Genomic DNA, 14,312 nt, shown 5'->3' on the forward strand with positions numbered 1-14,312 from the left:
GACAGTGACACTGAAAACACACCAACAGCTGGTTGACAAGAAAGAGAACAGAGTAAACACCCAATGCCCACCGTCTACTGTATTCTTCTGAGATGTGCATGCTTCCGGTACACGTGACTCTGTGAGAGGCCCCGCTCAAGGGCTCAAGTACCCTTCCTTGCAAGGGACCTAATGGGAAGTGTCAGAGGGGCAGGGAAGGAGCCCACAGACTTTGACATGGCAGACAGCAATACCAGCACAATGTCCCCTACCGTGGCTGGACACAGGCATGTACCAACAACCCAACTGTAGTCCCGAAAAGTGGCCCACGGGAAATAGTGCTTGTTTTAAAGTGCAAGATGTTGACACTGTCCCTGGTAGAACCTATTTTTGAAAAACATAAAGTGCTTTTTATTTTAACTTTTTTTTAAAACTTGAATACCACAGGAAACAAAAAAGAATTTCTATTATAGTAGATGCTTTCCCTGCTGCAGCAGGAAGTATTCAAAAGTCTGAATTGGGCATTTCAATTGGGGATTTCTTTTTTCCTTCCATTTTTGCAGGTTAAAAAAAAAAAATCAGATTTTATTCTGTTCTTCAGTAACATACAGTCTCTTTGAATAAGCTATTTCTTTTGCATATTTGACACTTGCATATCTTTTGAGTCTACACTAGTGATGTACAGAAAGTGTTTTCCTTCTAACAACCCTAAAGCAATGCTCACCGTTCATACTGTTGGCTGAGTGCCTGCCGTCTGAACCCTTCCCAGATTGCCAGGGGGCAATTAGAATCAAGTACAAGTGGTGCAACTCACCCTGATGATATCTCAAAATAAAATCTCAGGTACTATGGAACACCGAAGTCAACGAAGACATTTGAGTAAGGGTTTTGCGCTGGGACCGCGGCTGATGGTGTGGAAATTTCCCCATGACACGAGTATCCTCTGTAGCTTTTTAACAGTGGGACCCATCCAGGAGGTGATGGACAGGAGTTCCAGGAGGTGGCCAGGTAACACCCAAAACCAAATTGGCCAACCCAGCCACTTGTTCCGGCATCCTTCTCCAGCTGAAGCCTGGAGGGATCGAGATGCTGCCCTCCCCCCCGAGGCTGTGATGGAGAGCCATGACAGACGAGTGGGGAGGAGGTGGCCTTGGTTAGGTCCAGCATGTGGTAGTGGTGGCTGTGAGTTCTGCCCATGTCATCTCCCAAAGAGGGCAGTGGACTTGGTACAAGGAGACGCCACATCCTGTGGCTTGGCCGACTTCATTCGGTCATACCTGTCATGGCTCTCAAGGCCCTAGGGAGCCTCCCCTGGAGTTTCGCTTCTGTCTGGGGGCTTTGCAGAGCCTTTCTGAGTTCGTGCGGAAAAGCTCTGCGGCAGGGAAGCTGAACGGCACACCTCTCAGGTCTTGCCACAAGTCTCTGTTGGACAGGTGGGGTAGCTCAGATGCTCTGATCCCGTGTGCTTCCATGGGCTCCTCCTCCCGGCAACACGCGGACGTCGGGGGAGATGTGGTTCTCGAGTTTGCACTTTTCCTGGCCACTGGGGCCTTTTCCAGTCAATGCTTCTGTTGAGTAAATACAGTTCTGCCTTAAGAACTTAGGGGAGGTGGGTAAGGGGGAGCTTTCAAAGTGGTTCTTCTCTGATCTTGTCCCGACGCTGAACTTGGGACTGGTGCTCATGTGGACGCTCTTGGGAGGGCTGGAATCTACACTGTAGAGCACCTGCCCCTCATCATCTGTGTCCGCATCAATGTACTGATGGACACCTGCTTCGAAGTTGAATGCTATTGCTGTGTGTTTCTCAGGTGATCGGGGGGGCGTCCTAGCACTTGCTGTGGTGTAGATGGAGGACTCTGGACTCAGTACAGGCCTGTCCAAGAGTGTGGCACACTCCAGTCCAGCGACAGCAGCTGCAGCGCCCCCCCGATTCCTAAGAGGGTCGTGGTACATCCCCAGAACAGGGACTAATGGACTGGAATCCCCCTCCACGAAGTTGACTTTAAGTGCTCGGAGCTTCAGGGGGTTGTTCGTCTTCAGAGAACTCTTGGGGCTCTCAATGAAGAAGGTAGAGCGATGGCTAGCATCAGGGGTGGGGTTGGCCTCCACAAATCTACCACCACTGGCACCCAGAGCTCCCCGCCAGCCCATCTCTGGGGCCATGCTGCCCCCAGTCTTGCTGGGAAGTGATGCCAAAGGGCTGTGGGAGAATCTGGTGGCTTCGGGGAAGTCTGTGGCACAGCTAATGAAGCTATCGATGCTTGACATGCTTCGCATGTCTATGACCCCTTCTGTACGCGTGGGCAGAGGGGCTACAGGGCTGGGGATACTCTCCATTTCAAGTTCTTCCTTTGGTTTGCTCTGTGTTGTTGACTCCTTGGTATTGAGGATGGGTTGAGATTGGGTCTTGGCCATCTTATTGTACATGTCTTCCAACTGCTGGACATTCAGGTGCTGAGGACTAGAAGATGATCTGGCCTTCTCAGGGGATCCCTGCTCCTTGGTTTCAAAGGACTTACTTGAGCTAGTTTCAGACAGTGTCCTCTTTGTCCATTTCCATTTGTTGGGAGACAAGTGATTATCTTGCACTTTGTCCTTCTTACTCATATTGTCTCCATTTTTCTCAACCACGATGTCCATCATCTCGATGCTCCGGGCAAAAGCATCTTTCATGTTCATGGACACGATGCTGCCATTCCTCTTGGCTCTCTCCAGAGCCTCTCTCCGCTTGATTGCTTTCTCCTGCCTCTTCTGCTCCTTGTAGAACTCAGAGAAGTTATTGACAATGATGGGGATGGGAAGAGCAATCACCAGGACCCCTGCAATGCAGCAGAGCCCCCCAACAATCTTCCCCAGGAGAGTCTTGGGGTAGATGTCTCCATACCCAACGGTCGTCATGGTGATGGTGGCCCACCAGAAAGAGGCTGGGATGCTTTTGAACTTGGTGTCATCCTCATCCTTCTCAGCAAAGAAGACAAGGCTGGAGAAGATCATGATGCCCATGGCGAGGAAGAGGATGAGCAAGCCGAGCTCATTGTAGCTCCTCCGCAGGGTGAAGCCCAAGGACTGGAGGCCGGTGGAGTGGCGTGCGAGCTTAAGGATGCGGAGGATACGCATGATGCGGAATATCTGGACCACACGACGGACGTTCTGGAACTGCAGCACACTCTTGTTGGATTCGGTGAGGAAGATGGTGACATAGTATGGCAAGATGGCCAACAAGTCAATGGCATTGAGTGGGCCCTTGAAGAACTTCCACTTCTTGGGTGAGGACAGGAACCGCAGCAGGTACTCCATGGTGAACCATGCAATGCACACGGCCTCCACATGGGCCAGCTGGGGGTTGTCTGTGGTCTGGCCGAACTCGTCCAGGCTCTGCAGCTCGGGCAGCGTGTTGAGTGACAGGGCAATGGTGGAGAGGACGATGAACATGATGGAAATTATGGCAAGGATCTGCAAGGAGAAGAGAGTGGGATTTAGTTACCAACCACCCATAGGATGATCATCCTAACAACCGTGCGTCCGCAGAATGCTCCTCAACATTCAAGAGTATTTTCACATCTCAACAGTCACCTAATGCCTGGATGTTTGAGCTAAAAAGATCATTTATTTGAATCCATTTGTTGTACAGATGTACAAACCAAAGCCCAGAGACTGCAATGATTTAAAGCTAATTATTCCAGCCTCGGGGCGGCAGGGCGGGGGGAGTCAGCAGTGAGGACACAGGAGATCTGAAAGAGGGTATGGGGGCGGCAATTTGGAACCTGGGCTCTGGTGTCAGGCTGTTTTGGGTTCGAATCCCAGCTCTGCCACTTTCTTACCTTGAGCCAGTTGTTTACTCTAAGCCTCATTTTCCTCATCTGCAAAATGGGATGGTAAATAAATGTCTACCTCAGAGAGCTGCTGCAAGGGGTAAATGCATTACCACGTGCAAGGCATTTAGGAGAGCTTCCAGCTGTGCACACAGAGTGTCTGATGAACGCTAGCCGTCCTCACAGGGGAGGTCTCTCAGCCCACACCACCCCATCGGCCTAGCCCGCCCAGCCTCCGGGTGGTCCAGCTGGTCTTTGCTTCCTGCCCTGTCCCGATATGGCCTGCTATATCCCATCGGCCAGTGCCCTTGCTGCCCGGGTGAGTTCGAGAGGCTTCCGTTTTTCTGTAATGAATCTCCACTCACCACATAGGGTTGTCAAGCCTACATTTTTACTCCGACCCCTCTCTTTGGGCCTCTCCTGCCACAGGTTCCCAAATGTCACACTTCTCTGGCCATACGTTTCCAACGAATCCTGTGTCCTTTAAACAAAAGCTTTTGGGGGCGCCTGGGTGGCTCAGTTGGTTAAGCAACTGCCTTCGGCTCAGGTCATGATCCCAGGGTCCTGGGACCGAGCCCCACATCGGGCTCCCTGCTCGGCGGGAAGCCTGCTTCTCCCTCTCCCACTCCCCCTGCTTGTGTTCCTGCTCTTGCTGTCTCTCTCTCTGTCAAATAAATAAATAAAATCTTAAAAAAATAATAAACAAAAGCTTTTGAGTTTTAATTCTTGATGCGCACTCATTGAAAAAGTAAAATTCTGTAATCACTTTATAAAAAGAAATATCCAATACATACAAAAGTAGATCAAATTTATGTATATTTACAAACCATAATCAGGTGAACGCCTGTGAACACACGACCCAGGTGAAGAAACAGTATGTGACAGTAATGCTAACATTTCCTGCAGGTCCTTCTCCACCCCGGGGTAACCACAATTTCTTCTCATCCCTTTTCTTTTCTGGAGAGTTTTTAATAGAGAGATATATGTCCCTAACAAATTGCTATTTTGTCTCGCTCAGGACTGACATCCTACTGTACGTGTTCTTTTGCTGCTTGTACTACTCTTCCCTCGGTAGTAAAACAACAACACACACTGCTCACCTTCCCCATTTTAGCCTTGTCCTAAGAAATGACATTTGCAAAGATGCTGGTTTTGTGTGCTAGGGAAAGATGTGTTAAATCTTCATTAAAATAAATGCGTGCTTATTCCGGCGGCATACTTTGGGAACTCCTGCACCGAGTTCGAAGTGTGGGCTCTAGAGGTAGAATCCAGCTCTGCCATTTACTGGCTGGATGGCCTTGGCATTGAAACTTCCCTTGCCTCAGTTTCCTTACTTGCGAAATGGGGAATTCCAGTCATTCATAACTGGGGATGATTTTGAACCCCCAGGGGTCAAAATTTGACAAATGCCACAGAAATTTTTGGTTGTCACGACCTGGGGGGGAGGGATGCCCCTGGCAGCCAGTGGGTGGAGGCCAGGGATGCTGCTGAATCCTACCATGCACAGGACAGGCCTGCAACGAAGAGTGATCTGTCTCAAAATGTCTGCAGTACCAAGGTTGAGAAACCCTGGGGTATACCAGTAGCTAGCCCTTCATAAATCACAGTGTGGGGGACGAGGAGATTATACAGGCAGGGTTACCAGCACAGGGCTAAACACAGGGTGGCCCTGATTTTCTGGGGCAGGCAGCCAGGGCCTTGGGCAGAGCCCTGCAGGTTGCTGCTCTAGGTAGGCACTGATCCCCAGCTAGGAGGAAGCCTGCTGGAGAAGGAGCAGATTCCTGGGGAGCCTGTTCCTTTAAGAGCTGGGCGGTCCCATTCCCCCCAGAGCCTGGCAAGGGAAGCCTGCTCCAGTTTCTAACCCCTAGACAACTCCAGGGAAGGCCCACATAATTGATGTTCTGCTGACAGAGGCATGAATTATGTACCCTGCATATTTTGTCTGTATTATGTACAGTCCTTAGGGTTTGTTATTCTAAGGTAGGCACCACCTTTGTACCTGAGAATGAGAATGTGCCCTGCCCTCCCCACCTCCCAGCCCCAAGATGCCTAGAAAGGAAGAAAAGGGGGCAGAGTCCTCCCTGGCTCCCGAGGGAGGGCAGTCTGCTGCTCAGTGTTGTGTTGGGAGGGTCGGAGCACCTCAAGCCTCCTTCCCTGCATGCAGGCACCCCTCCGCACTCCGTCCTGGCCCTACCCATAAGATTGTTTTCTTTCCTAGACCCGCTGAAGCCTTCAGAGTCAGGGCCATTCTTCCTGGCTGGGGAACTTCCAAGTGGGAGTTAAACCCTCTGTGCCTCAGTTTCCTTATCCTTAAGATTTGGGGCGGGGGGGGTGGAGGTGTCCAATGCAAGGCTGCAATGAGAGTTCAATGAATTTGTGAGGCCCTTAGATCAGCTTTTATCGCTGTTATTACTCTGCAGCCTTATACTTATTTATGAGCTGGTTTGGGAGCTGGGTTGGAGTCCTGAGACTATTCTCCCTGGCTGTGTGGCTTTGGACAAATCGTTTCCCCTCTCTGAGCCTCCATTTCTCCATTTTTTATCTCTAGAATGGAGATGGAAGTAATTGAGCACTTGTCACATAACAGCTACTTAATATATGTTACGTTATTAAACTATGATCCAGGTAATTTATCATCACGCCCACTCCCAGCCCCTGGACTGGTTGCTGAGGTCTGTGGGCCCCATTGCCTGCTAAAGCAGCAGATATCCCACAAACAGCCTGAAACCCAAACAAACAGTTTTGACTTGGTCTCTGGGATGGACCCCAGGGGTGGGGCGGCGGGGGGGGTGGTATGTGGACCAGCCAGCACCTGGAGTCCTCCCAGAACCGTGTTCAAACCCCTGTCTGGGCCTCTGCATTTCCAGCTTTGCTTTCCTGGGATCTGAGCCCAATCGGTTTTGGGCAGGACTCCAGGAACCCGGGGAGCAAAGGCAAAAGCCAGGACGAGGGACTAGGAGGCAGTCTTCAGATTCCCTCCCTGTGAGGAGATTCTGGATCCTGGAACCCACCTGTCTGCACCAAATGGGGGCAGAAGCTTTGGTCCTCTGGGTGAAGAGAGCAGCAGGTGGGAGTCCCCAGGGTGGGATCCAGGGGTGCTGGAGCCAGGCCCTCCTCCTAATTGTCGGCTCTGGTGGTTGATCACGGGGATGCCCACCTTTGGCTCCAGCAGCTATAAATACAAACTGTTTATCATTTCCTCCACACACTCCCCTGCTCTTCCAGGATTGTGAACGAGGCACAGAATATCTGTGCATAAAAGGGCACAGGCTCCTGTCTGGAAAGATGGGGAGACACAAGCAGAGAAGGGAAGGGTCTCATTCATGGGTACATAGCCCATTGGGGTCAAACCCATACAGGGATGCCAGAAGCTCTAGCAAGCTGAGAGATGTTCAGGGCTTGGAAAGTGCCTTTTTTTTTTTTTTTTTTAAAAAAACAAGTGTCTGTCATAAATCATTTTTTAAATTTTAATTTTAATTCCAGTAGAGTTAACCTACAGTATTATATTAGTTTCAGTGTACAGTATAATCATTCAACAATTCTATACATCACTCGGGGCTTGTTGTGATAAGTGTACTTTTATTCGGAAACTGCTCTTCATGCACAAGCATCTTCATAGCAGCTTTATCCGCAAATAAAAAAGTGGAATCAACCCAAATGTCCATCAGCTGATGACCGGATAAACGGGTATATCCATGGAATGGAATATTACTTATCCATAAAAAGGGGTGGAGGACACACGCTACAACATGGATGAGCCTTGAAAACATGACGCGAAGCGAAAGAAGCCTGACACAAAAGGCCCCGTACTGTAGGATCCCATTTACATAAAGTGTCCAGATAAGGCACATCTTTAGAGATACAAAGCAGATTAGTGGCTGCCAGGGTGGGAATATGGATTAACAGTTGTTAATGGTTATGAGGGATCTCTTTGGGGTGATAAAAGTGTTCTAAAATTGATTTAGGGTGATGGTTGCACAACCTGGCAAATTCACTAAAAACTCAGTGGAGCTGCACACCAGAACCGGGTGAATTAGATGGTACGTAAAATAAGCCTTACTACGGTAATAGAATTTTTGCTTTCCATAAAGAGTATCCCACTGCTTTTAATCCTCACAACAGTATTGAAAGGTCATAGGAGAGAAGCAAAAATCCAAGCAAGCCATGGAGAGCCCTTCTGTGAACCCTGCAATGGCTCCATAAGCTCTCGGATAAAGTTCTAATTCTTCGCATTTTGTTGGCATGTTTTCATTACCAAATGCTCTGCTAGTTGCTGGGGATATGCAGCATGGATAAGAAAGACCACTTCTGTGGCTGCAAGGAGCTGGGAGAGAGACGTGGACAAAATAACACATAAACCCATAAAAGAACAAGATGATGCCAGAGAGTGCTAAGTGCTACATGTGACTGAGAAAAACAAACCAGTGGGATCGGTAGGGTAGCAAGGGGTGAGGGGTGTCCACATGAGGTTGGGTAGTCAGGGCAGACCTATTTCAGGAGATGCCCTGGTTGTTGAGACTTGAGGATGAGGAGTACGTCATCCGAAGATCTGAGCATTCCAGGCAGAAGGCATAGCATGTGCAAAGGCCCTGAGGTGGGAATGAGTTTGGCTTAATCAAGCAACAGAAAGCAACTCAGTGTAAGTGGGGCTGAGTATAGGGATAGTTGGAGGGGATGAGGTTGGAGCGGCAGGAAGAACTCATCAAGAATGATAGAGAGATTTGGATTTTTATATTAAGACTACCTTTCTTCTCTCTCTCCAGACTATTTCCTGAATCTCCCACTGCATATTCCGTACCGAATCCTGGTAAAAACCCTTATAGTTCCCAAGCCGCACTGCTGTGGTTGCTCACACCCCAAGATCCTCACCATGCTGTTCCCTCTGCCTTCAACACCCTTCCTCCTCCACTTCTCTTGGCTGATTCCTATCAGCTCCCAACTCAGGGGCCATTGCTCCAGTGAGCCTGCTCTGACCCCCAGCTCTGGGTCAGGTGTGTCCATCCTCCGGAGTCCCACAGCCCCTAAGCTTCTCCCATGAGAGCACTGATCTTGCTGAGCTGGACTTTTCTCCTCTGGGTCCTGCAAAGGAATGTCAGCTCATGAGGACCCAGGCTGAGTCTGTCTTGGACTGCTGTGTCCTTAGCTCCTGAAACAGTGCCTGGCGCAGAGCAGGTGCTCCCTAAATGGATGATAAATGAATGAACAAGTAAATGAATGGAAGGGAGCCTCAGAGAATGAAGTGAGTTATCCAGGGCCACTCAACTTGGAAGAGGTAGTTCTGGGACTTGATCTCGGGTCTGTGGGTGTCCAGAAGACATGTTCAAGGACGTAAGAGGAGGCAGCTTCCGGACCCGGCAACCCTCTTGCTCCTTTTATGGTCCTTCCGCTTCCCTGGCTTTAAAGGGAGATTATAGCTGGGGAGTTTTAATTAGAAGGGTCACTGGCGCAGATCCGATTAAGGGGATTGGGAGCAGGCTGATGGTCTGCACCCCTCTCCCCACTGGAGGTGGGGGGCCCACCAGTGGGGGACTGGTGAGAAACTGGAGTCAGGAACCTGCAGGTGGCGCTCCTGGGCACAAAGGGACAGAAATCCGGGGATAAAGGTGCTTGGACAACAAAGGATGAAGGCAGAGGCCTTGGCGTGAGCCCGCAACAGCGGCCTTCACCAACAGAGGGCAACCGAGTCACAAAGGTGGAAAAGAGGTGCCGTGGCATTGCTGGGGGTATCCTAGGCATTATAAATCAGAGGGCTTTGGGCTGAGAAATTTATTTTTACTTATTGGCCCAAGTTTCAAAATTGGAAGATTTCACATAAAAATCCAGATTTTCACATTCCCTTGGAAAATCAGATGATGGCTACACTCAACCTGCATTCCCGAGGGCAACTACTGCCTGGAGCTAAGGAGCAGCTGCCCCTTTAGACAGGCCCCTCTGCCCCTTCCGTTATCTGTCAGGTCACTGTAGGCGTTGGGTTTGCAATGCGGGACCCACTGACGAAATACTGAAGACTGCAACCGCTTACTGACTTCCTACTGTATATGAAGAACTTTCCAGATGAGATCTGCATCTAATTGCACAAGCCAGAAACCTAGGGGTCATCCTTGTCCCCATATCTAACCCATCACCCAGTCTTGCCAATTCTGGCTCACAGACATCTTTTCGTCTTTTCCATTCCCTCTCTACCTGCAAGCTACCACTCTTGCCCCAAGCCACGATCACCTCCCTCCGGGCCACTGCAAACAGACTTTCCAGCTTCCCTTACAATTAGATGAGGCCATGTGGGCCACGTGACTAGGTCTGGCCAGTGAAATGTGAGCAGAAATGATGCTTGCCCGTTGTTTCCTTTTTCTTGGTGGCTGGTAGGCAGATGTGATGGGCAGAGCTGCTTGGATCTGAGACGAAAGTTAATCGCAGCCCGAGCCTGGCCCTTTAGTGAAAAAGGCCTTTTAGTGAAAAGTGCCAACTCCTGGTCTACCTTATAACATCTGTCTTAGTTAAGCCACTGGATTTTGCAGTCTTGTTGTTACAATCACTTAGTCTATACTCTCCTGAACCCTCCAGCATCATCCTGTACCAGGCTCCCCTTTGCTCTTTCACTTCAGGTGAATTAGTCTTCCTTTGGTCCCTCACAGTTCTCATGATCCTTCTTGCCACAGGGCCTTTGCCCATGCTGTTCTTGCTGCCTGGAGTTCTTTTTCCTTCACTCTGCCTGGTCAGTTTCTCCTCATCCTTCTCAGCTCAGCTGAGGCATCACCTCCTCAGGGAAGCCATCCCTGACCCTGATTTGATCAGGTCAAATCTGTAATTGCAGGCTTTCAGAGTACATGTCTTTCTCTTCAGAATGCTGTCTAAGTCACCATTTTACAATAATGCCCACCTCTGTAGAATGTAATCGACTTGAGGGCAGAGGTTTGTGTCTGATTTTTCTCAATCTTGAGTCCTCAGAGCATACAGTAGGTGCTCAACACGTATTTATGGAATGAAGAATCTCATTTCATCCTGAAAACCACCTGCAGGTTGTGCTGTACCCCTGGCCCTCATTTTATAATTGGGGCAACTGAGGCTTAGAAAGACAATAACCAAAGTGACAACAAGGGCAGTGGCCAAGACATGGGTTTGATCCCATGTCTACCAGGCACTGAAGCCCTTCTCTGTTTTAATACCTGAGCACCTTTTTTTTATCCCAGAATCCTGGGGTCTGAATTTTATATATATATATATTTTTTTTTTTAAATTTTATTTATTTATTTGACAGAGAGGGAGGGAACACAAGCAGGGGGAGTGGGAGAGGGAAAAGCAGGTTCCCTGCTGAGCAGGGAGCCCAGTGGGGGCTTGATCCTAGGACTCTGGGATCATGACCTGAGCCGGAGGCAGACGCTTAATGGCTAAGCCACCCAGGCACCCCAAATTTTGGATTTTTGAGGGGTGAAACAGAAGGGAACATATTAGATAATTGAATTATGGTTTTTAACATATGTCCTCACTTGAACCATCTCTCTCAGGTGACCCGACTCTTCCCTACACGATCTGGGCTGGGCATCTACTCCTAACAGGTGAATTAAGTTCTCATGAGCCTTGTCAAAGCAGGGATTCTGGGAGCTGGTGAGATTACAACCTCCTGCCCATCTGAGGACAATGCCTCTGGTGGTGGTGGTGGTGGTGGTAACGGAGACTTGACTCTGGTCCCTGCAGAGTGGGGAGGGCATAGTGAGACACTTGATTGGAGCAGGGTTCTTCCTGCCTGAGTGATCGTCAGTTCCCTACATTTGCTGGGGGCGTGAGGAGCTGAGGAAGGGACTGTTGGTCTCAACAGTGATGAATGGTATGGGTCCATCCCTGCCGCAGGGAGCAGTGGATTGAATAAAAAAAAAAGGAGCACAGGAAATGTTAGGTAAGGACAGTGTCCACGGGTTCTGCTGAGCCACAAATCTGTCCCCTTGCCCCTGAATCTGCAGGGATGGGGAGGGTGGAGGGTACTCTTTGAGAGCCTGGCCAGGGCAGCTGGGGGTGCTAAAGGAAGCTAAATATGTTGGTCCGGATGTTGGGATTGGACACCACCCTGGCTAACATCAGAATGATGGCTCTGTGATTCTCGATAACAGCCAGATTTGCTGGTTAATGTCCAAGATACATTTAGAAGGAGACATTTGGGGGGCTTAACAACAGATCTTTTTCACGTAGCATTTTAGTCTCACTAGAGGTTCACGTTGAGGTGAATGCATGGGTAGTCAAGAGACCTACTTTCCAATTCTGGCTGGGCGTCTTTAGGCCAGTGTCTTCACGTCTCTGGTCTTTCTCATGGAACGGCCACTGAGAATCTGCTGGGTCTCCAGTGTAGTTCCTTTCCAAGCCGTGACTCAGGGAACCGGTGGCTCTATCGTCTCATTATGTGACTTCCATTCTTGCCAAGGCAGGGGCAGGAATAGCGTGGAGAAGTCACGCTTGCCTGTGCCCAGAAGTGATATGCGTCATTGCTTCCCCTGACAGCGAGGTCTGAGATCTACAGCCTGCCTCCCCATGGGGAGGCAGTTAGTGCTCTGAAACCTATAAAATGCTCACGAAGGCTAAGGAGATGGTCTCCAACGCAGGTGTGTACACCGTATGACATACTGGGGGAGGAGCAGAAAGAAGTGACTGGCATTTGATGGGTAAGTCCTGGAGACCTGCCATCCAACACTGTGCCCAGAGTCCCAATACCATATAGTACACTAAAAGTGTGAAGAGGGTAGGGGGCGCCTGGGTGGCTCAGTCGTTAAGCCTCTGCCTTCAGCTCAAGTCATGATCCCAGGGTCCTGGGATGGAGCCCCGCATCGGGCTCCCTGCTCGGCGGGGAGCCTGCTTCTCCCTCTCCTCCCTGCTCATGCTCTCTCCCCCCGCTCATGCTCTCTCTCCCGCGCACTCTTGCTCTCTCTCTCTCAAATAAATAAATAAAATCTTTAAAAAAAATGTGAAGAGGGTAGATATATTAAGTAGTCCCACCATAATAAAAATAAAAATAACTGTGATAGATGCAATAAAAAATAATAGCACCGGGGGCAGATTTTTAAAAAGAGAGAAATTACCGGCATTTCTACTTTTAAACGAAAAGAAAAGAAGCAATCCCGTTTTACCAACGTTGAGCCCCTGAATCAACACTGGTGTCCTGCTTGCTGGGTATGTCAGACAGCCCTGGGGGGAACAGAAGTGCCCTGAAGGAGGAGGGGGCGCCTCAACTCAGTGGGTTGGCAAAGAAACCCTCACATCTTTGACTGCAGCCCTGCAGTGTATGTATGCCTGGCGTGCAAGAGATTTCTAGCACTCACTCCTCTCTGGTTCTCGTCTTCTTCCTGGGCACACTGGAGGCCTCTATTTCCTCTGTGCAGAACTGTGTGACTCGCTGTGCACCGGGATGATGCAGATGGCTTCTGGGCTGAGGGTGAGTGGGTGTGAGCTCCCTCTCCTCAGCAACAATGGAGGTCTCGTGTTGAGAGGACAGTGGATCCTGAGTCACCACGACTTGGAAGAGGGCCGTGCTGCACTCTTACTGGGTCCTTAGGGGGAATCACACAAGTGAGAAACAAAACTTTGATGTGTAAAGTCACCAGATTGTGGTTTCCTCACTACTGTTTCCTCACCTCTGTAATCTCGTGTATCCTGACTAATTCATCTAGTTGAGTTGGAGTGTAGATTCTATTCTCTGGTTTTAAGCAAACTAGTCCTTGCAGACAAAGACAAATGGTTTACAAAGATCCTCGTAAAGAAACAACAGCTTGGAGGTAGCTTTAGTAATGTCAGCCCAGGTAAGCATCAAGATAACAGCTAAACGGATACTTGTCCTGGTGTGATCCCATCACTGGTGACGACGCGAAGTTAAAAGCAATGATGAGCTCATCAGATCTGACAAAAAGTTAACTAAAAGGGTCGAAGTCATCAGGAAGTCTCTGTAGTATGAATTTTCATCCTTTTACTAGTGAGCCCTGTCTTCATTCATCATCAAACACAGGAAGAAGCATGACAAAGGAATAGAAAATGAATGAATAAACTTAAGGTCCGGCGGAAGAGAGGCACTAGAATGTATTGGTTAGGAACCTAGGCCTGCATTTTATTATTTTTTTTAAAGATTTTATTTATTTATTTGTCAGAGAGACAGCGAGAGAGGAAACAGAAGCAGGGGGAGTGTGAGAGGGAGAAGCAGGCTTCCTGCTGAGCAGGGAGCCCGATGCGGGGCTCGATCCCAGGACCCCTGGGATCATGATCTGAGCCAAAGGCAGACACTTAATGACTGAGCCACCCAGGCGCCCCAATTATTTTATTATTTTTAAAAAGATTTTATTTACTGGGGTGCCTGGGTGGCTCAGTTGGTTAAGCATCTGCCTTTGGCTCAGGTCATGATCTCAGGGTCCTGGGATCGAGCCCCACATTAGGGTGGGGGCGGGTGGAGAGCGAATGATCTCAGGACTCTGAGATCATGACCTGAGCCGAAATCAAGAGTTGGATGCTTAACCGACTGAGCCACCCAGGCACCCCATAGACCTGCAACAG

The 14,312-nt window shown here is 49.4% G+C and overlaps 1 protein-coding gene across 1 annotated transcript in view; it reads right to left on the minus strand.

Moving 5' to 3' along the window:
* Nucleotides 1-822: 822 nt before the first annotated feature.
* Nucleotides 823-14,312, minus strand: part of KCNB1 (potassium voltage-gated channel subfamily B member 1) — an 89,917-nt gene continuing 76,427 nt past the window's right edge. The window contains exon 2 of the mRNA XM_028125266.2: nucleotides 823-3,432. Within this exon, the coding sequence (XP_027981067.1) occupies nucleotides 1,423-3,432 (2,010 nt within the window). The 3' untranslated portion in view covers nucleotides 823-1,422. The remainder of the gene's footprint in view (nucleotides 3,433-14,312) is intronic.

This window comes from Eumetopias jubatus, unplaced genomic scaffold (assembly GCF_037043125.1).
Source record: "Eumetopias jubatus isolate StellerSeaLion01/CBP00866 unplaced genomic scaffold, mEumJub1_p1.0 scaffold_9, whole genome shotgun sequence".
Lineage (NCBI taxonomy): Eukaryota > Metazoa > Chordata > Mammalia > Carnivora > Otariidae > Eumetopias > Eumetopias jubatus.